The 27,828-nt window shown below is 36.3% G+C and overlaps 1 protein-coding gene across 1 annotated transcript in view; it reads right to left on the bottom strand.

The window, feature by feature from the left end:
- Positions 1-23,666, bottom strand: part of LOC149787351 (large neutral amino acids transporter small subunit 2-like) — a 79,341-nt gene extending 55,675 nt beyond the window's left edge. The window contains exons 1-2 of the mRNA XM_089977908.1: positions 23,413-23,666; positions 821-979 (exon numbers count right to left, since the gene is read on the bottom strand). Of these exons, the coding sequence (XP_089834034.1) occupies positions 821-979; positions 23,413-23,607 (354 nt within the window). The 5' untranslated portion in view covers positions 23,608-23,666. The remainder of the gene's footprint in view (positions 1-820; positions 980-23,412) is intronic.
- Between the last annotated feature and the right edge of the window lie 4,162 nt (positions 23,667-27,828).

Below are 27,828 nucleotides of genomic sequence, written 5' to 3'. Positions count from 1 at the left end.
TATACAGTGGGATTGGGGTTTAGATTTAAGTCTTTATACATGTACAGTGGGATTGGGGTTTAGATTTAAGTCTTTATACAGTGGGATTGGGGTTTAGATTCAAGTCTTTATACAGTGAGATTGGGGTTTAGATTCAAGTCTTTATACAGTGGGATTGGGGTTTAGATTAAGTCTTTATACAGTGAGATTGGGTTTTAGATTTAAGTCTTTATACAGTGGGATTGGGGTTTAGATTTAAGTCTTTATACAGTGGGATTGGAGTTTAGATTAAGTCTTTATACAGTGAGATTGGGTTTTAGATTTAAGTCTTTATACATTGAGATTGGGGTTTAGATTTAAGTCTTTATACAGTGGGATTGGGGTTTAAATTTAAGTCTTTATACAGTGGGATTGGGGTTGGTTTAGATTTAAGTCTTTATACAGTGGGATTGGGGTTTATATTCAATCTTTATGCAGTGGGATTGGGTTTTAGATTTAAGTCTTTATACAGTGAGATTGGGGTTTAGATTTAAGTCTTTATACATGTACAGTGGGATTGGGGTTTAGATTTAAGTCTTTGTACAGTGGGATTGGGGTTTAGATTTAAGTCTTTATACAGTGAGATTGGGGTTTAGATTTAAGTCTTTATACAGTGGGATTGGGGTTTAGATTTAAGTCTTTATACATGTACAGTGGGATTGGGGTTTAGATTTAAGTCTTTGTACAGTGGGATTGGGGTTTAGATTTAAGTCTTTATACAGTGGGATTGGGGCCTACTGATAATTACTAAAAACTCCTAAAAACAACTGATAAAAATGCCCTGCAATATGGATTGCCCTACCCATAGTTGTAGGAATGCCAGGCAGGGGCCGAAGGCTTCCAATATATAGGCGTAGTCACCTCCGGAACGTGTAATAGTAACTCCAAGTTCTGCGTAACACAGGGCTCCAATCAAAGACAGCAGTCCACAGCTGACCCATACTGCTAGTGACACACCAATCTGTAATGAATGACACAGACAATCAGAGTACTGAGATTACTGATGACTTGGAAGGTTTACTGTAATAATGCACATTAAACAAAAACAAATGGAGGAACAGAATCTGCAAGATATTGATAACTGAGTATCTATTTTTTTATCATAAATACATGAAAATATCCCTCTAAATATATTTAATCTTTATTATAAATGGTTCAAGTCTTTTATTTATCATGTAACTAAGAAGTGATAAGAATTTTTTTACAAATATTTTGAGAAAATATTTAAGCATTTTGTATTGAAATGATTGTGTCTTGTTTGAAGTGCTACATAGAAGTAGCCAAACTATATCAATGATGTTTTTACTTGGACTAATCATTTTCTTTCAGGACTGGATTTAAGTTTTGTTCTTTTACATACGTTGATTGATCTGTCACCATTCAAAGGGCAGCAGTGCTAAATATTAACTGGCCTGTCACAATTCAAAGGCCAGCAGTGCTAAATATTAACTAGCCTTTCACCATTCAAAGGCCAGCAGTGCTAAATATTAACTAGCCTTTCACCAATCAAAGGCCAGCAGTGCTAAATATTGATTGGCCTTTCACCATTCAAAGGCCAGCAGTGCTAAATATTAACTGGCCTTTCACCATTCAAAGGCTAGCAGTGCTAAATATTAACTGGCCTTTCACCATTCAAAGGCCAGCAGTGCTAAATATTAACTAGCCTTTCACCATTCAAAGGCCAAATATTAACTGTCCTTTCACCATTCAAAGGCCAGCAGTGCTAAATATTAACTGGCCTGTCACCATTCAAAGGCCAGCAGTGCTAAATATTAACTGGCCTGTCACCATTCAAAGGCCAGCAGTGCTAAATATTAACTAGCCTTTCACCATTCAAAGACCAGCAGTGCTAAATATTAACTAGCCTTTCACCATTCAAAGGCCAGCAGTGCTAAATATTGATTGGCCTTTCACCATTCAAAGGCCAGCAGTGCTAAATATTAACTGGCCTGTCACCATTCAAAGGCCAGCAGTGCTAAATATTAACTAGCCTTTCACCATTCAAAGGCCAGCAGTGCTAAATATTAACTAGCCTTTCACCATTCAAAGGCCAGCAGTGCTAAATATTAACTAGCCTTTCACCAATCAAAGGCCAGCAGTGCTAAATACACTGGTCAACAGTGAAATCATTACTGACTTGAAAAGGCCCTAATCTGTAGTATTTTGGTGTGCCGAACACGAATATAACCGTGAAAAATTTGTATTGGCTCTCGTTTTGAAGATATTCATATACCTCATTTTCTATGTTTCACTGTGTAAATTTCTCCAGTAGGACTGCAGCAACATCCGGAATAATGATGTAACATTGCATAATACCATCATGCTCACATCATCCACAGTTGATTGCATCATTTTCTGATGCAATGCAATACTAATGCCATGCGGCTGCTGAAGTAAGTTGACGTCAGCAGTGTACTATACATGTGTAGGCCTATTATACTAATGCCAGGCGGCTGCTGAAGCTGACGTAAGCAGTGTACTATATAAAGCCCAATCAGATAGGTTCAGCATTTAAAATATTTTAGACGTTGTGCGAGACAGTTCAAGCTACTGTTACATAAAACTTATTATTTTATCCATTTACGTACAATAAAAAACAGTAATGCCTCGAAAGTGTGTTAATACCGCGGACAATTTTTGCTATATTTGTGGGGAAGTGACATTTGCCAACCAGAAGAAAAGTATCAATTCTCAAGTGAAGAAGGCATATCATCTTTACTTCGGATGCAAGGTTGGTGACCAAGACAAGCCTTGGGCTCCGCATATATGCTGTGCTACATGTACAACACAGCTTTCACAGTGGTTGAATTGCAAAAGGTCATCAATGCCGTTTGCAGTCCCAATGGTGTGGAGAGAGCCAAGCAACCACCTAAATGACTGTTACTTCTGCTTGGTTCCTCCTCTTTCCGGCGGAATAACGAAGCGAAAGAAGTCGAGAATAGTCTACCCAAACATTCCGTCTGCATTGAGACCAGTTCCACATGGTGAGGGACTTCCTATTCCAGAACCTCCAGCAGAATATTCTCTTGATTCATCTGACGAAGACAAAGGTGAGTCGACCTGTTCTTCTCCTGGTCCATCAGCATGCAGTGATCCAGATTTTCACTGTGGTGCATCATCAACCCCACACAGAATAACACAGGAAGAACTAAATGACCTGATTCGTGATTTGGACTTATCAAAGAACAAGGCAGAATTGCTAGGATCAAGACTCCAACAATGGAATCTTCTAGAAGAAGATGTCACAATTACTGCATATCGAAAGCGCCACCAGCAATTGGAGCGTTTCTTCAGAAAGGAAAGTAATCTGATATTCTGTTCCGATATTGAGGGCCTCATGAATGCTTTAAAAATCACTCATGACCCACAAGAATGGAGACTATTTGTGGACTCTTCGAAACTGAGTCTCAAGGCTGTGCTTTTGCACAATGGAAACATTCTTCCATCTATTCCAGTAGCGTATGCTGTCCACATGAAAGAGACATACGATAACTTAAGGCAGCTGCTGAATTCCATTGAGTATAACAAGTACAGCTGGCACCTCTGTGGTGATTTGAAGGTAGTTGCCCTTTTAATGGGACTGCAGCAAGGATATACAAAATACATGTGTTTCTTATGCGAGTGGGATAGCCGAGCAAGGGAAATGCACTACATGAGGAAGGAATGGACTCACAGGCAGAATGTAGCCATTGGAGAGAAGAATATCCAACACCCAGCTCTGGTTGAGGCTCAGAAAATCTTGCTACCACCCCTTCACATCAAACTAGGTTTGATGAAGAACTTCGTGAAAGCCATTGACCGGACTTTGCCAGCATTCCGATACCTGCATGAAAAATTCCCTCGACTCAGCGAAGCAAAGATTAAAGAGGGAGTTTTTGTGGGTCCTCAGATTCGAGAGCTTTTCAAAGATGACCGGTTCAACAACTTGCTGGAAGGTGACGCGAAACAAGCATGGAATGCTTTTCGCCTAGTTTCTACAAACTTCCTCGGAAATGTTAGGGCAGAAAACTATAAGGAACTAGTAGAAGACATGTTGATGAAGTATAAGAAACTTGGCTGCAATATGTGGTATTGTTAGTGATGAACACGGCGAACGTTTTCATCAAGATATCGCAACAATGGAACAAAGATACCAGGGAAAATGGTCCACTACAATGCTGGCTGACTACTGCTGGACACTCCTCAGAGATGCTCCCGAACAGCTGTACAAGAGACAGGCGAAGAAATCTAAGATGTAGTCAATGACTTGATTTTTTTATAGGTAGGCTATTACAGTTGACCTTTTACTATTGGAATGCATTTCGTTATGTAAACATTAATTTTTTGCAGATTACAAAAAAACTAGAGCCAATTTTGCAATTTGACTGTCATATTCGTGTTCAGCACATAAAAATTGATAAGAATTGACTAATTTTATTTCAGTAACATGACTTTTGTAAAAATTTGTTGTCCAGTGATATTGATTGGCCTTTCACCATTCAAAGGCCAGCAGTGCTAAATATTAACTGGCCTTTCACCATTCAAAGGCCAGCAGTGCTAAATATTAACTGGCCTTTCACCATTCAAAGGCCAGCAGTGCTAAATATTAACTAGCCTTTCACCATTCAAAGGCCAAATATTAACTGTCCTTTCACCATTCAAAGGCCAGCAGTGCTAAATATTAACTGGCCTGTCACCATTCAAAGGCCAGCAGTGCTAAATATTAACTGGCCTGTCACCATTCAAAGGCCAGCAGTGCTAAATATTAACTAGCCTTTCACCATTCAAAGGCCAGCAGTGCTAAATATTAACTAGCCTTTCACCATTCAAAGGCCAGCAGTGCTAAATATTAACTAGCCTTTCACCATTCAAAGGCCAGCAGTGCTAAATATTAACTGGCCTTTCACCATTCAAAGGCCAGCTGTGCTAAATATTAACTGGCCTTTCACCATTCAAAGGCCAGCAGTGCTAAATATTAACTGGCCTTTCACCATTCAAAGGCCAGCAGTGCTAAATATTAACTGGCCTTTCACCATTCAAAGGCCAGCAGTGCTAAATATTAACTAGCCTTTCACCATTCAAAGGCCAGCAGTGCTAAATATTGATTGGCCTTTCACCATTCAAAGGCCAGTAGTGCTAAATATTAACTGGCCTTTCACCATTCAAAGGCCAGCAGTGCTAAATATTAACTGTCCTTTCACCATTCAAAGGCCAGCAGTGCTAAATATTAACTGGCCTGTCACAATTCAAAAGCCAGCAGTGCTATGTATTGATTGGACTTTTACCATTCAAAAGGAAAGCAGTGCTAAATATTAATTGGCCTGACACGATTCAAAAGCCAACAGTGCTAAATATTGACTAGCCTGTCACTATTCAAAGGCCAGCAGTGCTAGATATTGATTGGTCTTTCACCATTCAATGGCCTGCGGTGCTAATTATTGATCGGCCTTTCACCATTCAAAGACTTGCAGTGCCAAATATTGATTGGTGTGTCACAATCAAAAGGCTAGCAGTACAATGAATGGCTTTTCACTATCAAAAGACCAGCAGTACAATGAATGGCTTTTCACTCAAAAGGCAAGCATTACTGTGAATGGCTTTTCACAATCAAAAGACCAGCAATACACTGGATGGCCTTTCACTATCAAAAGACCAGCAGTACAATGAATGGCTTTCCACTATCAAAAGGCCAGCAGTGCTAAATATTGATTTTGCCTCACTGTCATTTGAATCAATAGCAATGTGCATCAGTAATGTGATATTTCTTACAACCATTGGCTGTATTGACCAAGGTCAGTCATTTGTTTCTTCATCATGTTGCAGTACATCAGAACTGAGAAGATCTATTGAAATAACTCATCAAAATATCAAGCATCATGATATAATAAGAAATGGAAATTCCATCCCCATTCTTTTTCTTGTCTGAGCCAAAGCACATTCGTCATCATCATCAGTCTCATGACCTAGTGTGGTCGTTGAGGCACTGTGCTGCTGAACATCTGACCAGTTCCCTCCACTTGTCTTGATCATGTGCCAATGCCTGTGTCTCCGCAAAACTTTTCCTGGTCCATTCTGTGATGTTGTCAGTCCACTTTTTTCTCTGTCTACCTCTCCTTCTGCCACCCTGGACGCTGCCCTGCAGGACTGTTGTATATAGACTGTTGGCACTAGTGACATGGCCATACCATTTCAGCTTCCTCTTTTTGACGGTGGTGAGGAGGTCCTCATATTAGCCTACTTCGCGCCTGATGGTGTTACGCACTTCTTCATTTGTGATGTGGTCCATGTAAGAGATGTCAAGGATGGTTCTGTAGCATCTCATTTCAAGTGACTGGATTCTTCGTTGTAATTCTGCTGTTAGGGTCCATGCCTCACATGAGTACAAAAAGACTGAGATGACTTGAGCTCGCAATAGTCTGATTTTAGTTTTCAGACAGATATTCTTGTCTCTCCAGATGGGTCTTAGCTTTGACATAGCTGCCATTGTTTGTGCTGCTCTTGACAAAATTTCTGCTCCTGACCCCTCTTCAGTGATTATGGAACCAAGATATTTGAACTGGCTCACTGTTTCCAGTTCATTTCCTCTGACTTTAATCTTGGCTGAGATTTGTTTGTCACTATTTGTCATCAGTTTTGTGTTCTCAGTGCTTATCTCCATGTCAAATCTGGAAGATGTTTCATCCAGGTTCTTCACTAAGGTGACTAGCTCGTCTTCACTGCCTGCCAGCCCATCAATGTCATCTGCAAAGCGGAGGTTGGTGATGTTACGCCCTCCAATGCTGACTGTCCCACAGTGGTTTTCCAGGGCTTCGCTCATGATGCGCTCTAAGTAGATGTTGAAAAGCGTGGGTGACAGGAGACAGCCTTGATGCACTCCCACTGTTGTCTGGAACCAGTCCCCCACAGCACCTTGGGCAATTACTGCACTGGTAGCCTTGGCGTACAGCTGCTTGATGGTATTGGTTAACTTTTGACCCATGTTATACTTCTTCATTGTGGCCCACAATGCCTCATGCCACACTCTGTCAAAGGCCTTTTTGAAATCTATGAACACACGATAGATATCTTGTAGGTGTTGCGAGTACTTTTCGCACAGAACCCTGACATTGAATATTTGTTCTGTTGTGCTTCTTCCACTCCGGAACCCGGCCTGTTCTTCAGCGATTATTTCTTCTGCTTGTGGTTTCAGTCTGTTCAAGAGGATCTTCAGCATTACCTTACTAGCATGGTTGATCAAACTAATAGTTCTGTAATTTTGGCATAGCTGGAGATTGCCTTTTTTGGGAAGTGTTATAATCAGTGACTGGGTCCATTGTGTTGGCCATTCACCTGTCTGCCAGATCTTGTTGTAGATTTTTGTTAGTAGCTCTTTCACTGATTCTCCCCCATTCTTGATAAGTTCAGCTGGGATGTTGTCTACTCCAGCTGCCTTCCCATTCTTCAGTGCTCTTATTGCTGACTCCACCTCTTCTTTGAGAATGGGGAAGTCATCATCATTTGAGGAGTTTGGAACTTCAAGTACCTCTGGGTCTCCTGTGGACTGATGGTTGTAGAGTTCTTTGCAAATCTCAGTCCATCTTTCTGCAATGTCACTCGCTTCTGTGAGGCATTTTCCATTTTTGTCTTGAATGGTACTGACTCTTGGTTGTTTCTGTCTGGTGAGGTCTTTCACAATTTGGAATGCCTTTTTGCTGTTATTCTTTATCAGACTGTTCTCCATTTCTGTGCACTTTTGTCCAATCCAATTTTCTTTTGCTTTGCTCAAGTTTTTTCTGATATTCTTGTTTATTTCTCGGTACTTCAATGCCCCTGTTGTGTTTCTGGTGTTTTTTAGTTCTCTTCGGGCATCACACAGCTTCAGAATCTCTTCTGTAACCCAGGGTTTTTTCTTCGGGCGATGGAGGCCAATGATGTCCTTGGCAGTTGCTGTCATGACTGTGTTGAAGGTGTCTGTCATCTCATTGACATCACCATCCATCACAAGGAGTGGAGCAAATTTTCCTCCAATTGTGGCTTGGTATGACTTGCAGATGTTAGGGTCCTTCAGTTGTTCAAGGTTGAATTTGAGCCTGATGTTCTTTGGCTTGTTAATTTTCTTCAGCCTCACTTGGAAGTTCATAATCACGAGGTCATGATCACTCCCAACATCAGCACCTGGGAATGTCCTTGTTTTTGCTCTATTGATGCCAGATCGGTAACGGTTTTCAACCAGTATGTAGTCGATCTGGTTGTGATGGGTTCCATTTGGTGAGTGCCATGTCCAGCATCGTGAAGCTTTATGTTGTCCCAGGGTGTTGGCTAGTACCAAGTTGTTGTAGCTTGCGAACTCGAGCAGCCGTCTCCCACTTTCATTGGTAAGCTCATTGCAAGAAGGTCCACAATGTACTTCCCAGTCTTTTAGAGCATCTTTGCCAACTTTGGCATTCCAGTCTCCTTGGACAATGAGGATATCTTTCTTACTGACCATGTTTAGAATACCCTGTAGTTTGTTGTAAAACTCCTCTATTTCTTCATCATCATGATCGGTAGTTGGAGCATAGACTTGGATAATTGTGATGTTAAAGGGAGATGCTTTCAGACGAATGGAAATGATTCTGCTAGGTATGGGGCAGCATTCAAGCACAGATCCCTTGATGGCTTTGTTTACAAGGAAGCCTACTCCATTTATGGACTTGTCACACTCTCCACTATAGTATAATATATGCCCATCTTCAGTTTGGTGTTCTCCTAGGGATTTCCATCTAACTTCACAGAGTCCCAGAATGTGCCATGTGTAGTGTTCCAGCTCATGTGTCAACTCTTGGAATCTTCCTATTTGTGCCAGAGTTTAATGTTCCAGGTTGTGATGGCAATGTTGTCTCTCACTCTGATTGTATGCATAGTACCAGTAGCACACTTGTCACCTCCGTCCTGGTGAACAACAGCAGGCGCGGTCCTTGTTGACCCGGGCAATGACCGATCCGGTATTGTAAGCTCAGATTTGTCCAGCATTATCAGTGTGTCTTGGGCAAAAGTCGTCTGGCGGAGCCCATCCCTCTCCAGACCAAGGAGTTGCCAGAAGGGGATGTAGTACATCGTCCAGCTGCCTTAGGGTCTCCACTCCGGATTTTCTTTTAGGGTATACTCCCTTAGCCTTTGGCTAACGAAAGCCGACCTGCAAGGCAGCAGGAGACTCATGGATGGGCGGGTGCGTCCATTTCCCGAGTAGATAAAGCATCTGCCACTGCCCAAAAAGCACATTACTACTCATTAGAATACCATTTTCCCCCAAAACTACGAAAAATGATACAAGCAAATAAATAAATTCAGAGCATTTTAGATACGAAAGAAGTCTGTTGAATGCAGCGGAGTGTCTAAAACATGTGGTAATCTCCAAAAAGGCCAAATGTATTTTTGTAACGTACTCTAACCTTTGAGTATACATACATCGTATCTCTGTCATAACCTATTTATCCACCTACATACTGCACCATCATACATAGAAGGCATTTATTTTCAATATATGTACATCATTAATAGCATGCTTCATTAAGATAGTTTGGACTTTAGCCTTCATTTAATTGATGATTGATGAATTATTAGCATTAATAGTTTCATTCTGTTGACTAGACAAAGCACATGTCCTACGAAGGCAATCACTTCTCTAATTCACAAAATCAATGGTCTATTATCTGCATTATCCAAGTAATTAAACTGTAATTCCTTCTGACTCAAGTCCCACTGACCCTGTATAAACTGTCATACCTAGTGGCTCTCTTTAAACTACTGACTGTCAACACGTGCAATGGAAATGCACCCTGCAAGCAAAACTCCTGTATAAATTGTCATTCCCAGTGGCTCTCTTCAAACTATTGATTATCAACACATGCAATGGAAATGCATCCTGCAAGCAAAACTCCTGTATAAATTGTCATTCCAAGTGGCTCTCTTTAAACTATCGACTGTCAACACATGCAATGGAAATGCACGCTGAAAGCAAAACTCCTGTATAAATTGTCATTCCTAGTGGCTCTCTTTAAACTATTGACTGTCAACACATGCAATGGAAATGCACCCTGCAAGCAAAACTCCTGTATAAATTGTTATATTCCTAGTGGCTCTCTTTAAACTACCGACTGTCAACACATGCAATGGAAATGCACCCTGCAAGCAAAACTCCTGTATAAATTGTCATTCCTAGTGGCTCTCTTTACACACTGCAAGCAAAACTCCTGTAATAATTGTCATTCCTAGTGGCTCTCTTTAAAACAATGACTGTCAACATGTGCAATGTAAATGCACCCTGCAAGCAAAACTCCTGTATAAATTGTCATTAAACTAATGACTGTCAACATGTGCAATGGAAATGCACCCTGCAAGCAAAACTCCTGTATAAATTGTCATTCCTAGTGGCTCTCTTTAAACTAATAACTGTCAACATGTGCAATGGAAATGCACCCTGCAAGCAAAACTCCTGATCAGTCTGGGTCAGCTACTGTTGTATATCTAGTGAAATTACTGTGGTGTATCCTTGGGCAAGGTAATTTACTCCACAAGGCCATGGTGCATCCTTGGGCAAAGGTAATATACTCCAATTGCCTTAGTGCTTCCATGGTGTATCCTTGGGCAAAAGTAATTACCTCCACATTGTCATGGTGTATCCATGGGCAAGGTAATTTAAAAATACATTGCCATGGAGCATCCTTGGGAAAAAGTAATTTACTCCACACTGCCCCCGTGCTTCGCTGGGCAAAGTAATTTACTCCAACTGCCATGATCTATCCTTGGGCAAGGTGACTTTAATTCACATTGCCATGGTGCATCCTTGGGCAAAAGTAATTTACTCCACACTGCCCTGGTGCTTCCTTGGGTAAGGTAATTTACTCCACTTGCCATGGTGTATCCTTGGGCTGGTAATTTTAATTCACAATGCCATGGTGCATCCTTGGGCAAAAGTAATTTACTCCACATTGCCCTGGTGTATCCTTGGGTAAGGTAATTTACTCCAATTACCATTATCACTGGGTAACATACTTATCTTGCTGTGAAATAAAGCATACCTCCCATACCATGAATGCAAGGGATAAGTGGTCTCCTAATACAGGTGGCTGCTTGTTCTAGTACATGTAGTGATGGGTTTTGGAGATCTTGTAAATCATACTTGTGGTAAGTGAGATTAAATTGTTGTGAATTTAGTAAATGTATCATGCTAGCAACATTTTAATAAATAATATAATTTTCAAGGAATAATATAAAGAATTTAGCTTTCTTGCATATTTACACTACTGGTATTGGGAAAGTATGTTACTTATTTACAGTATTTGTATCTGGAAAGAAGTTCTTATATACGTACAGTCCTAGTATTTGGAAAGTAGCTGTACTTATTTACAGTATTTGTATCTGGAAAGAAGTTCTTATAAATGCACAGTCCTAGTATTTGGAAAGTAGAAATAGAGCATTTTACACAAATTTTCAATTCATATTAACTTGATTAAATGAGTTGAATAATATCGTGTACCACAATCAACTAGTTTGATAAATTTATTGTCCAGTGAAAATGAGTTTCAGATTATACTTATACATAAAAGTTGAAATAAACAGTATACCATGATGCAGATATGTGAAGTTACTAAGTGTTATAAAGGCAAGCATTACTTGATAAAAGGGGACCAGTCAGATTTATATGGCACTTCATGGCAGATGCCCAGTCCGAATCGATTGATGCACAGAACTGTCACATGAGTAAATGTAGTATGGTTTGTTAAAACAATGGACATATAAGTATGTATGAGATGCTGACGTGTTTGCCCTTTCAATGACATCAGTACGGCTGTGTAGGAGTCCCCTAATGTTTATCTAACAGCATTATTTGAATAACAATGAGACAAGCCCTTGAGAAATCTCCCAATGATGGCATTGATAGTTTAATGAGACGCAGTGACACCCCTTCTGGAGCGTAATGCAGATATCAATGCAAATTGGACAAAATAAGCCCCACTGATTTGAGCCTGCAGCAGCAATACATTATAATGGAAAATGCAAGGAATTTACTTTCCAAAATTAAATACCATATTGTGGTAAAAACTGATGCCATGGCATGCTAGCCAGCAAGATGTACACACCATAGGAGTCGGTAAAACAACAGAAATATGATTTTATCTACTACCACTATATTTGTCCTGAAGCCACAACCAGACCAAAAGAAAAGATTTTTTTTATTTGTACAGTCTTGGTAAACATGTTGAATGATGTATTGTATGTATGTGTTACAAAGGCTAAAGACACATCAGAACAATACTGGCTACAGTACATGGTAATGATTCAAAGTAAAGTTCTATAACTGTCAAAGGTAAAGAACTGATAAAAACTTAAGGATTTTGTGTATGTTATCTTATTTGGTGCATTTGATCTGATACATTTCCAGGAGAAGCAGAACTAAGTTGTTGGACTTAAATGTTTCCAAAAGGCCATTTTAGGCTGATGTCGCACCATACTGTTTTATTCCCATGCCAGTCCCCTCTTTCCACTTCTACATCTCTTTTTTCTTAGAACTTGCCCTTTTTTGGTGCTAATTGCACTTTTCAAATCCACTGCTAAAAAAAGTCATTATGTACTTGATATAATTTCTATGGTTACTATTCATGCTGCTTTATTCTAATAATAGGACAAGTAATAACTAACTTTTCTATTTGTCACTTTTAAAATTGTAAGTATAAACAACAGAATATGAGCATGTTAGTGATAAACAGTCAGTTTCTGAAGTGATAGGATTGCAGTGAGGTTAGAAGTTTTACTTATGCATTATCATTCTGTCAATGTTATTGTTTTCTTTTGTATAGTGTACATTTTTCTCATCTTAGGCATTTTTAAATTCAGCTATAAGCTGTTAGGGATGAAAATTATGATCACCTTAAAGTACTAACTGATATTGTTTTTTGTGATACTGACAGGTAGTTACTTGTGGAGAAGTTTCACTTAAGGACTAAGATGGACTGCACAGATCTATATTTAACATGCCAATTAATGTTTGGTAATCTTAAAATCTATGTCATTTCTGCAGTACATGAATGTTAGCAGGGAAAATGCCTTCATTTTTTATATATATTTGATCACTCTTTAAACATTCATGCCCACTACACCTTTCCCTTGATAACGCACAACGGGGTCCACAAACATAGACTGCACCATAAGCGAGGGCGTGAGTTACCGAACGACCTCCAAAAATTGAAAAACTTCACTTTGACATCAAGAAAAATGGGCGGGGGGTGGGGGGGGGGGTGCAGCGTTAGGGAACTGGGCTGTTTAATGACTGAATCCTCATTTTACAATCACGTTGATAATAATTTTTAATAACGCACTTTTTCTAATGAAGTTGTTAGTTATTCTGTTTGAATAACATTTATTTTCAAAATGTCCAACAAGTGAAAGATTGTTCCAACTGGTTTCAACAACCATCATGTGTACGCGAAAAATCTGTGTATTACATCACTGCTTTTTGTCTTCTTGATGAGTCTGGTTCCCATAGTGGTGTTTAATAGTATCCTGCCAAATCGGGACTCTACAGAGCAGGGAAATAGACTAACTGTTGATACACCACCAAACAAGATTCCTCTTTTTTCAAAAACATGTGACATTTATTTTGTGAGACAATCGTCTACGTCGAAACTCAATTAATGTATTGTTCAATTAGTACAATACTGATGTCAAGATTTCACTGGAAGTAATAATGAAACTTCTTATCATCCTTGAGGATATCTCTAAGTGACAGTTCAAGAATTCTCTGAAACTGGCTTGCCCACAATGATCCATATCTGTGAAATCAAGCTATTTATTTTACGAAGTAATCATTTTGCTTGGCTGCCTTGCTATCTTTGATCACAGCTACGAAAGAGTCAGTTAATTTGAGGTAGTTTATGTTACAGACACAATAACATTTATACGAGTGTTCGATTGATCAACTGAAGTGAGTTCACCCGATGTATGACTGGGGCTGCTAGATTTCAAGTTTGTAGGAGTTTCGTGCCTTTTAACTTTTCTTTTATTCCACCTCCTTTATTTGATTCAAAAGACATAATTAACATGATAATACAAATTAGGCCAGCTTTTAATTCAGAGCAACAATACAACAAATACTTCCTCAAGTCAGTTATCAAAACACGGTCGGCACTTAATTAGGTTCTCAGAGAAACGCTTGCGGACATAGCTGTTATGGTAGATTTACGCATTTTACATTACAATAGAACACATTGCATTTACGACAATTATACTTAAAAGGAACTAAAAGATAGAACCAAAACACAACTTTCAATTGATAAAAAATTATTTAATTTGTATTTATTTAATAAAGTACTGCCTCCACACTGCGTAAGTGACATTTTCATTGATTGAAATTTCTTGAAATATCATTAATAGTGGCGTACTAGGAAATAAAATGCAAAAAACTGTATGACCTATTTTTAAGTTTGATATTTCATAATGTTGGTTACAATTTCCAGGTCCTATCTACCATTTTTTGACAATAAAACACGCGATACATCAAAGTTTCTGTTACTAATTTGTATTGCGATTTTATTCAAGTTTAACAAATAGGGATCAATTTTGGGGGTATTTTCCGGTTTATAAAATGCGATCCATGCCTGACCCCTCATTATAAGTGGGTTCGTGAGTTAGGGAATAAGTTATTGAGCGATTGGTTTATTTGCAATACCAAATGTATTTAGATCTGTGGTAATTATTAATTTTAAAACCTTTGCATGTCCAAATGAGTGTCTGATCTTGCTTCATTGAAAAAAGGTGGCCTTGACCTTTGTCCCATTTGAAAAGGTATCGAGACCGATATAATATAATACAGGTTTGCTCATGCTGATCACCTGATGGGTTATTATTTATCAATCTACCTATTCTAATATGGGTCTACCATTCTGTCCACGTGCCTGTCTGTCTGTCTGCTCTCAATTTTGCCCAACATCTATAATTTGTTGCATTTGGTTCACTATATGGATGATCAATAAACATAAGAGGTAGTAATTTATTTGTATGGAATGTATTGGGAGATGAATTAATATGTCAGTGTGGAAATAAGTAATTCATTGATGACAGTATTTCTGATGAATGCATTTTATTGTATTTGCAGGAAAAAGCAAGTATTGAGAAATAAAACATTGTAGTTATTTACAAAACGTCATGAAACTCTTGCACAATAAACCTGTAGCGGTTCTACTGGTGGTGGTGTTGTGAGGTCGTACCTTCTTACAAGGTTTATTTGGCTATCGTTATCTAGAAGGTGATCACCCTCGGTATTGTTGCCAGGATCAAGTAAATATTAAAATAAAGTGGAAAATTATAGATGGAATAAATAGAGATCTGAGCAGATATGAAGAACAGAATGACATGCGCCCCCGTACATGGAAAAACAAAAACAAATGCAATCAACTGCATAAACAATTGGGATAATACATTACATTAGGAAGATAGACTTCTTTTTTAAATAAATATTTCACCGAATTTCAAACACAAATATATTTACATAAATAGCTGATCTGTTTTAAAAGATAGAATTAGTTCATCATATAATCGAGTGAATGATCGAAGTCATTGCCTTGTACAACTTCATAACCTGTTTATTCCAGCCCACTCCAACTTCCTTATGATGATTCCTCTAGGTCCTTTTCGCTTTTTTCCCTTTTCCAACGTCCCTACTGTTTCATCTCTTTTCAGCCCTCAAACTTTGTGTGGGTAGGTGTATACATAAGTACAAAGATACTTGGATAAGTAGGTCTGTGGGTATGTCCATGGATATGCAATTGGAGCTATTTCCCCTTTAAAAATAGACAGAGAAGCACCCTCAATCTTCTGTCAGTTGTCCTAATGGGAACAGATCATTACTCCCCTTGTTATGTCAGATATTGTTCCAGGTTCCATCAGAATTGGAACAGACCAAAGGCTGCCTGGTCAAGCTAAACATGGCAGACCATAAACAAACCTAGTTTCACAAGATTAATATACTTCCTAATGACTATTTCATTACTGATTCCCATTAACATTACAGGAGACACAACAGTTCCATTCTCTTATTTCCAGCAAATACAGGCATTCAAGTCTTTACCATGTGTGAAGTCATCTAAGATCAGTGAATTCAAACAGATTATTGTAACTCATATTAACTATTAAAGTAAAGCATGAAATACTTAGATTCCTATACCAATCAAGACGACAAATTCAAACAATTCATCAAACTTATATAAAGAAGATCAATGTATGGATTCAGATAGATTAACTCAAACAGTTACACTCATTTCAAGAGAACTGATCTACGGATTTAAACAAATAAATTCATGCAAATATAAACAATTAAATTCAAGTAAACCATTATATTGGTATCAATGAACTACATGAAATTGATGCAAATACCTTGTGCTTTCAATCTTTGTTCACTTCTACTGCCAAAGTTGTGTCTGTTGACTTTCCAAATATCCGGTCCCTTTGACCAATGTTTTACAAGTGAATTTCTTCCAAATTCAGTCTCGGAGTCCCTTATATTTTCACTTTTGCAGGAAAATTGCAGACTTAGTAGATTTCTTTCAATGAGGCAATTTAACCCCAAGAAATTTTCATGTGGGAACCCCGCCCCTTATTTAGCATAACCAACCAGGATTAAATATATATACTGCCTTTTATAACTAGGCATAGCTGCCAACCCTCTAGTCTCATAATTAGTGAAAATAGGGGAAAAAAATTTGTGAATTTTGACACATATTCATGAAGTGATCTTCGAGTCCGGTAATATTTGTCAAAACAAATGTTTAGCATGGTCTCCAGCTGAGAGTATATTGTGTTCAACAAGAAAACTCACAAACAATGCTCTAGCATTGGTATCTTGCAGGTCTTCCATCGATGGTTTAATAAATTCCAGAGCTGAAATCTGCTGTGAGTTCTTAATTTTCCCAACCTCTATGTGCTTTTTGCTACCAATGTGCTTCCTCACATCGTCTCTGCCACCATGCCCAATGCTAAAATTTGTGGCACACTGCGCGCAAAAGGCATGATGTTTTTCGGTGTTTAATGGCTGAATGCGCTGCCAATTTTTTGTATATTCCAAACTAAACTTCACTTTTGTGCAATACATTTCTTTTTCCTTGTTGGTGAAGACATTTTCAAGATGCGATGCCAAATGGTAATTCAAATCAGTGTTTGTGGCGCATGTGCGGAGCAAAATTCAAGTTAGGCCCCCAAAGCATTTGTAATACTACTCTTAGACATATATGCTAAAATGCTTGCTACCGGACCAAACAGTTATAGTTCCACTAATATAACAACCAGCAGTACCGGACCATTTCGGCAACTGCCATTATCCAGCGCTTAATGGGAAATCAGTTATTTTATAAAAGATTTTAAATAATTGAGAACTGGGGAATTCGTGACTTTTTTGCATGCGGCGTGAATCCATGAATCGTTGAAAGAGTGATGAAATTCACGCCAAAATCATAAGCGTTGGCAGCTATGACTAGGCGCCAAAAATTGTAGTCAGCATTACTTATAGAATTCCAAACAACAGATCTGGAAAATTTCAAATCTGACAGTTCCAATATAAAACCAAAGGTACCTTCCCTTTTCTAGTCATCTAATGGTTAAGTAAATGAAGGCTTAATTAAGAATCACTCCCTCTCCCGACACAGACATTAGAAATCATTGTAGTATAGCAATTTAACAAGTGCCTGTCCCATAAATCTAATTAATTGTTCTCTGCCCCAAGGTAATGTGTTCTTCATAGATTGACAGGAATTTGCATCCTTACAAAACCCAAGTTTACTACAAAAGCTGAATAAGTGCTGTAACATTCCAATGATTGTAAGTGGCATACATCTTTGTTAGAACTGCTTCTGGTATTTTCCACTCACCAAACAACATTTAACATGCTAATGAGTAGATTTGATTAAAGTGAGTACCTTTCCAACTTAAACTGCCAGTTTTTATACAAAAAGGTCACATGGGTTTGATATAATTTCTGTGATTTTTGTATACATCTTGTAGACGTAATTAACAGGATCATCTTTTCCAACTTGAATTCTCTTTGTGGACAAAAGCTCAGTTTTGTCAAATTCCTTTTTTCTAAATGACTCCCTGATTATTGTACATTAGTCAGAGGAGATACAACTGCAGTGATGAGGCACTGTTTTTATTTTATAACAGAGACTCATCTGTCAAAGTGCATGAACATGTTTGCTGAACATTTTCTATTTTGATAACATGTATGCATAATCATAACCAAATGTATGATAACATGTATGTATAATCATAACCAAATGTATGATAACATGTATGTATAATCATAACCAAATGTATGATAACATGTATGTATAATCATAACCAAATGTATGATAACATGTATGTATAATCATAACCAAATGTATGATAACATGTATGTATAATCATAACCAAATGTATGATAACATGTATGTATAATCATAACCAAATGTATGATAACATGTATGTATAATCATAACCAAATGTATGATAACATGTATGTATAATCATAACTAAATGTATAACTCCACTTCTTACAGTTAGAGCCTTGTATGCTATTTATAAGTGTATTAAATATGATGCAAATTAAACACATTTATTATGCTCAATTTTTGTTCTCCCTAAAAGTATGACTTCAAAATAATAATAATAATAATAATAATAATAATAATAACCTTTGATGATGATGATAATGATAATGATTATTATTATTATTATAAACTGATTGCTTTGTTCTGATAAAAACTAGGCTGCCCTTCATAATGCCTACAGCATTATGAGGGTGCCCTCTATAAATTAAAGGTGCCCTGTAGAGAGAATGTTTGCCATGCCTTTTATAGATTCCATGGGAAACACAAAAAAGGTGCCCTGTACAGAGAAAGTTTGCCATGCCTTTTACAGATCCCATGGGAAACACTAGAAAGGTGAATTGTAGAGAGAAAGTTTGCCCTGCCTTTTATAGATCCTGTGGGAAACACTAGAATTGCACTTGTCTATTTTCTAAACCATTTTAATGTACACTGTAAATTCCAAATGTAAGTGATGGTTCACAGCTATAGTTAACCTCTTTGTAAACCCAACAGATGGTGATGGATGGATGAGGGTCATGGGTATACATTTAAAAATAAAAATTAACAAGGGATGTTTTGAATGTCATGTGTAACCTTCAAAATCATCGTATGATGTAACACCTGATACCATGATGTAGCTTAAATTATAGTTTTATTTGTGTTGTACCTGTCTTCCATTTTCAAAAGAGAAACAGTATATTTCCAAAACATGTCATGGTTCACAGCCATTGTTTGCTTCACTGGGAATCTAATCCTTACGGATGGACTAAGAGTTACAATAAAATCACGAAAGGAAGACTGTATTTCTCAGTCATAATAACGAAGTCATCATCTTCATCACCAGACTGACTGACTGCTTATTTGGTTTCTCACATTTCACCCTTAGAAATTAATGCTAATCAACTAATTTTAGATGAGTAAATCTTCAAACATCTAATAAAACAGGTGATGACATGCCCTTTCAAGGTTAACTGATCTGTTTATTGAATTAACTTGGCACACACCAAGACCCAGCTCTGGACAAGGTATGGGGGTGGGGGCTGATGTGTGGTCACATGTTCTTCCATGCATCAAGTAAATAAGGGTATGATTATCAAATGGCCAACATGTACCCCAAACTTGCTATGATGCATGGATCTGTGGAATTAGTAAAAATGTTATTATAATGATTGTGTGGATTAGTGAAAAAAAAGAAATCATATTTTTCAAGTCCTACTTACCGGAGATAAACATACAGTCTTTTAACGTATTTGTATTTTACTGGGTGACTACAGCAACATTATTTAATGTCCATAATCGATATAAAACTGAAAAAAAGTACACAATTCAATGACTGCTATAAAATCTGTATGTTCCTCCTGTATCTAAACGCTTTATCAAAGTATCTTCATTTTTTCCACTGGTATTTACTAGACGTAAACTAGAGTTGGGAACTGACTGAAATTTAAAGATCAAACGTGAATTCTTATTATTAGATCAAATATAATTAGATACAGTTTCTATTTGTTGGGGCCAACTAAAAATGTTGCTTTGTGTCTATGAATTCATGAATCACCACTGTGCCAGGCTCAACAACCAGTATAAGTGTTTATATGAAAAGGTCCATCACTACAAAACATGTTGGATTGTGATAACACTAAAAATAATAAAGGGTGCAAAATGAATATTTTCTAAAGAAAAACATTAATACATTAGATTAATTGAAAATCATAATCAAATGCTTGGTTAACGTTTGATCATGCATGTTTCTTTTGGATTTGTAATGTAGCTTTAACAGTTTTTCAATGTTATCTCTATGATGTCTGCAGTGTGGCAGTTTATAGTGATGTCTAGTACTGGGGCATCATGCCCCACCCTGTTACATTATCCTGACACCATGCTGACCAGTCCTACCTCTAACATTTTAATGGTGAGCACCTAGTGAAGCAGCTGTTAGTACCATTTTTAGTCTTTCATATTACTTGACTGGGGTCAATCCTGCAACCTCCTGCATCCAAGGTGGATGCTCTAACCACCTGAGCAGTCATTTGGTCATGCAACAAGCTTTTAGAGACAACAATATATCAAAATACTAATTTCCAAATACATATATTTTAAATTCCATTTAGATCTTAGATTTAACTATCCAAATATGTCATGTTTACAAACCTATATTCATCTAAACCAAATGAAATTGACCAGGAACTCTGGTGGTCTATCTTCCTAATGATTGCAATCTTTGTAAGTTCCTAAAGCATAAATGTATGTTAAAAAATATATATTTTTCAAATTTTACTTAAATTTTCATTCACTGATATTCTGAAGAAATTTTAAAAAGCGACAACAATGAAATAAGCAAGTTCAATATACTTGACTCTAGTGCTTATAATTGTGTGCTCATTATTTTAACAATTCAGATTACTAGTTAATATGCTTACAAGCAAGCTTCAAAACAGAACCTACTTAGGTCACAATATTTATGTTGTTGTTGTTGGATTTAATGCCATTTTTCAGCACACGATAGGCTATTCATGGCGGCCAGTATTAATGATGGATGAAGAACCCTGGAAAACCCCGGGAAGAACCACCAACCCACGAGAAGCTACTGGCAAGCTTTCTCACATACCCACATTGGCCGAATCCTAGACTCAAACCCATGCAGACAGAGGTGAGATGGCAGTGATCCATAACGTATAGCGCTTTAGACCACTCAGGGTCCCAGATCACAATATTTAAATAATCTTGTATGCAATGAATTCAAAAAAGGATTGCCATGTTAAGATATTTCTACATTTGTTTAAATTGCATATAAAAATCAACATATTTAAAGATATGTATCTATACAAACTTCTGAGGTTTGACATGAATTTATAAAGCAAGTACTTAAAATACAGAGCATTGCCTTGTTTTGTGAATAATCAATAACTGAACAAAGCTTGAAAATCATATTAAGAGCTTCCATTTATACCAATGATAATATAGTTCTATTTAACTGCTTTACCATGATTTTGTTAAAACAACATGTACATGTATTTTTGAAAGCTTTTGGATCTAGTATATATGAAATTCTGAAACACAATAGATTTTGATTTGCTCCAATACATGCACTTAAGGTATATACTAGGAAACTAGTGATCAATAGAAACATGTTACAAGACTATAATCCACAAACACAATCTTGACATAGTGTCATAAGTGCACAGTTCTCAAAAATGCATCTCTCAGTGACATCACAACATTTGTTTACACTGATCACATCCAAGTCAGAGAAAATTTTGTTGAAAATCCCATCATTATGCAATGAAAATCCCATCATTAGGTACTATGTGTAGTGAAACAAAGATACAAAACATGACAAAAACTCCATACCAGAAATCTTCTTTCCAATAAGAAAGTCATCATTACCATCTATTCTGGTGGGGCAAATCATCTTCTGGCCATAATAGGCATTAGTTAGCCATGTGATTCACAGCTAATAACTGCATCAAAAGCAATGTTTAGAATGGTGTATAGCGTTACAAAGAAACAAAGTTTTACGTGAATATGTTGTTAGTGATTATTAGAGGTGGTTCGTTGTTATTATAATTTGGGTAGATTTACATGAAATGCATATTTTTATGTTATATTTTGTAGTTAAATCAGCATCCTCTACACTTTGCTCATTTAAAAAAGTAGTAGATTTTCTATCTGATACATAAGCAATTTTACTTTAACAATTGATTACCAATCAGCCATTAAATGAATCATGATACTTAACTCTGACCAAATTTTTTAAACATTTGTTTAATAATTGTACAAATTAAAATAAATTAATATAAAACCCTCTCCTGTAACACTGTGTCTTCTGTCATTGATTATTTGCACTTCTATATAAATAATATATACAGACGCAAAAGTTTTGAAGTTCCAAAAACAGTACATTCATAGATTAAGGTTCTGCATATTCAGTGCCAATTAATACTGGAAAAAAATTATATGCTAAATCGATTATTTTTTAATTACAAATAAACAAAATTATCATAATACCATCATGATTTTCCCAATCTGATTATTTTAGCTTTAGCAATAAAATCTGTTCTAAAATAAAATGTATAATATAAGTAAAGCTTTAGGAATGCTACACTAAATTTCTTTATGTAGTCTTTCCTATAAAACTGGGTTTTCTATGTGCTGCATTATTTTTACCAATTCATACATATAACCATGTCACAGGAAAAAAAGTTACTTCTGTGAAGTGCATCACAACAGGCGACATTATAGCCTGGATCACTATGGTACTGCAAGTCTTAAAATAGGTAATCGGTCAATAAGTAAATAAAGACACTATCAAGATATTAAACGTATATTTGCCATTCTTTGTTCTTTTTTAAAATGCCTTTGATTTCCAGTGTAAATCAAATGATTGCTGGAAACAATCGATAAACAGATACCAGATACCGCAAAAATATCTGCACGTGGCATATACTGGTCCTAATGATGGGAGCTTTTACGTTCATATATATGATGGAGTCATGATGTTAGTGTTGCATCATTCGCGGACACGTTTTGCATCAGATTTTGCATACATGTTGCACGGTGATAGAAGCTTACAACTGACCAAAATATCTCAAATTTATCAAAGTAAAATGTTTTTTTTAAAAGGTACGTTTTGACATAAAACATGTTTATATTAGCGTTTAAAAAATGTGTCATGAACTCACGCACAAAACAAAATAGAAAGTAGTCTATCTACTTATAGTAGATCTGCAGTGTAGACGGAAGCAATCGATTTTCCACACACGGAAGCCAAACAATATATTCTACAAATATTAATCAACATACACACATAAGATATATATGTACTAAAGTAATAAGTTTTACTTACAGATCCAGCACCTGCCAAGACGTACTTAGGGGAAACGAAAATACCCGAGCCAATGATAGAACCGACGATAATAGCAACTCCATTAAATAAACTTATTTTTCTCTTCAGCTTCACCGTTTCATTACTTTCAGCAACTTGAAGGTTAGGATGGTCTTTATCCTCTTTTTTAACACGTTCTTTCACTGATTTTGTCATAATGAATGAAAAGCCGTCTCCTTCGTTCTCACAGAAACAGTCAGAAACTAAGAAACATGTAGACTGGTACCTTGCTCCCAAGTTGAATGTTCATGCGCGATGAGGGATCCCGGGGCGATCTGAATATTCATTACTTTATACTAATTTTGCCCTGACTCGTTGATGAGATAGATTACTTTGTTGGGACGATCAAAAGATGTAAACCGCCCTTTTACACTTAATTTGCCATATAAAATACAAACTTAAAATTCCTTCTGCAGAAAAGTACACACGGCAAGATAGTGAAATTTAACGCTACCTGAATAAAAAGCGCTTAACAGTAAATGTCTGCTTTGCCTGATTATATATAATTATTATAAGTATTATGCACACTATAATTTTTGTTATATAATTGAGTTATGATGAAATATTGAACATTCATCAATAATATATCAATATATAATATATTAATATTTTAATTTAATTTTTTTATTTTACTTTTTAATTTGTTTTAATTTGTTTAATGTTTTTTTAATTTATCTTTTAAATGTGTATATACATAATAAAAATATTAATAAAACTGTTTATCTCTATTTATTCATAATCTTTTTAGATAGTTATCAGTAGAGATGAATGTATCTTTAAGATCCAGTTTTATGTATTTTTATGTATTAAAATATCATTAGTCGGTGTTGTATATGCATATGTCCATTTCAATTATTCGATTATGAATAAGACAGTTAGGTTTAAAATGTTAAGCTATGATGTCATCTTGTTTATGTCATACTGTTTATATCATTGAATACTTATAAACAGAATGTATTTAATGACATAAGCAATGATATTGAGTTCATTTTGAATTCAGTCTGATGAAGTATAAAGCAAAACCAGTCACACACTCTACATGTTAAACTATAAAATAAACAACACCAACACGTAGAATGTGTGACCGGTTTCGGTTTAATAATTCATCAGACTGAATTCAAACTGAATTCAGTATTGCTGCTTGCATCATTAAATATGTTGTTTCTAAGTGATTATTGTTGTTTATTATATATATATATATATATATATATATATATATATATATATATAAAATATTCAGATGGCAATAACTGTATTTATACAGATCAATTATGAATGCAAATAAAAATGTATTATGTTATTATTATTTTTATAATTATTGTTGTTGTTGTTGTATTTGTTGCAAATACAATACAAATAATTCCTTAATAATAGAGTTAACATCTGATTAAAATATGCATATTTTGGTAATATTAAGGTTATTTCTTTATTTCCAAATCTGATTAAATTTCTTAACTTTAAAGTTAAAGTCATCAGCCATTGCTGTGATTTTTTTTAGATTTTGTTCATAATTTGATTTATGTTCATCAATGATGTAGCAATTTTTATATTGTCATCTGAATTTTTAAATATTACTTTGATTCTGCATTTATATGTATATGGGTTTTTTGTATTCTATAATAATAATAATAATAATAATAATAATAGTTTTCTTGCACTTTTAAATATAATCAAAATATTAATATTTTAAATTCTACTTATTGCTGAAGTTTTTAAATATTGTAAAACCATTATTATTTCACACTGTGGAATGTGTGGCATACAATTAACAAAAAAATTATTAAGCATATATTACACATATATTACATTTTTGTGACCCAAAGAAATTTTTCACCTTTTATTTTAATTTTAATTTTACTAGTTATAGCGGTTGGTATCTTACACGTTGTAAGAAGTAAATATGTATTGACTTTTTTTATTCTTACGTGCGCAAACATCCGCGTCAGAGGCATGCACCTCTCCATGTGTATTAGGCTGCTCGATCGACTAAAATTGGCATTGCATTCGTCTATAGACTGCCGTTTTTGCCTATGAATTATACTGCACACATATTTAATTTGTTCTTATTTGTAGACCACTGTAATAAAATTAGAGACCTGTCGATATTTAAACGAGATCTTTTTTGACCTTGTATAATAATTTATCCACATCATCGGCTAGAAAGTTAGATTATTGATACGAACACATTAATCAGACAGGTTCTGTTATGTCACCAAACACGGATGTAAAACTGACTCACATTATCAAGCTTTCGCTTGTACACTCTATGTAAACAAAGAATTGAAAGTTTAAATATGTAACAGAAGTCATAGTTGATATAGACCATGTTAGGAACTTTGGTAGGGTTCTAAATGTACCCATTTCAAATGCGTTCTAATAAGTATCAACAGCTGCAAGAAATGTATGAGAAATAGACCTAGATAAAGAAATAAACAAACAAAAGAAAACACAACAGGAGTTAGCAGAAATAAAACCATACTTGAAAAACTATACATGATTACAAATATGCACATATTTTTTATAAATACGAATAAATAGCATTATCTTTTAGGTTAGATAATTTTAATTCGTACTCTATGGATATTCGAACTCAGTACATATGTTGTGTGTGTGTGTGCGCGCGCGCGCGTGCGATACGTACCACGGTATACCGCATTTATATTAGGGAGCAATAGTTCAATGCCAGGGGTCTGACACAATTTTGTTTAATTTTTGTCTTTCAAAAGTTGGAAAAAATAGTTTGCTCTGACTTATAGCAAAACAATAATGTATTATATCCATGACATTATTTGGGGAAAAATATTAATTATCGCGAGATAAAAGAAAAGAGAATATTTCAGCTAAAAACAAAATAACAGTCCCACACCCGAAAATTAAATAACCAGGACCTTATAGTATATGAATTCGCTAAATGTTGCAATCAAAAAGTTGGGATGATTAAACTTGTGTAATAGCTCAGAGGTTGCCAACCTTTTTTAGGGCCACAACCCTAAAAAAAAAAAACTGTGAGCCTCACGAACACGTTTCTACATTTTGGTAAGTTTTACCACTGTTCAAAAAATTCCTGGCGACCCTCCAGAACGTCCTCGCGACCTTGATTTTATGTCAGGACCAGGGGGTTGGGGACTACTGTATTGTTGATACTATTAAAGACATCGTGCCGACATTCCAGAGTCTATTGCTAAAAATCGAAAGTATTGATACTGAAGTCAACATTTTACTAGCCCCACTATAACCGGGAGAAAACAATAAAAATAAAACACGCTTACTCAACAAAAAACGAGAACATATTTAGTGGACATACAAAATTACGTTAAGTTCAGACAGGGAACAAGTACGCTCTGAAAAACGTAGTAGCACTCGAAGCATTGCAAAGGAATACATACACTTAACACATTCACATACGTGACATTGGGGGTTGGGATTGGAGGTTGGATGTTTTTTATATATTCTTTTTTGTTTCTTGGGGGGTTGTTGTTGGGGGGGGGGGCAGGGTATTTTTGTTTTAGTCAAAAAGTTTTCCTAAAGTTGGGTTTGGCTTGAATATGCTTCGCAACATTCCGCTTAGGACACCACGTTGGCATGCGTGACACGTTCAAACATGTGATTAAAGGACCATAAATATCTAGACCAAAACCACGCATCTGTTTTGTTCCGAGTTTGCGGGAAGATCGAGTTTGATGCGGCGTAGGAATATGTCGAGGCCGAGACGTTATGTTAGTAGTGAATAGGGTCACTTTAGCCTCAATGGGAATTAGCATTACAGACCCCCCTTGGGTCGTTTTAGCCTCAGTGGAAATTTAACATGGAGAAAAATCGTGGGTCGTTTTAGCCTCAAGGGGAATTTAACATGGGAAATAGTCTTGGGTCACTTTAGCCTCAAGGGGAATTGAACATGAAGAAAAACCCTGGGTCACTTTAGCCTCAAGGGGAATTGAACATGGGGGAATAAAGTGTGGGTCTATTTAGGGACAAGGGGGAATTGAATATGGGATTTTTTTTTTTTTTAATCTTTTTTTAAAAAAAGGGGTAGGCAATTGAAAAGTCATTCTCTTTTCGAGAAATATGGGTGGCCCTGAAAAGGGCCTTTGGGTTTTTCTTCTTCTAACTCCTTAACTTCTTCCACCATCCTCTTATTTTTTCCATCATTCCTTTCTTCTTCTTTTCTGTTTCCGGCATCCAGTCCGGGTGACCCATGGCTCGGAACTTGTTTTTGGATTTTCATCCAATTCTTGTTAAGCCGCTCAAACTCTTCCTTTTTCTTTTTGTTTTCCACATCTTTTCTTTCTTCCCTCCATTTCTCTTTAATCTTCTCTACTTCTTCCTCCATGACTTTTCTCATCAGATCTTCCCCTTTCTTCACCTTGTCCAACCCCC

This window comes from Sinohyriopsis cumingii, chromosome 12, assembly GCF_028554795.1.
Source record: "Sinohyriopsis cumingii isolate HCF-2022 chromosome 12, ASM2855479v2, whole genome shotgun sequence".
In the NCBI taxonomy this organism is placed as follows: domain Eukaryota; kingdom Metazoa; phylum Mollusca; class Bivalvia; order Unionida; family Unionidae; genus Sinohyriopsis; species Sinohyriopsis cumingii.
The sequence above is the reverse complement of the archived record's forward strand: the minus strand, read 5'-3'. Positions and strand labels throughout refer to the sequence as shown.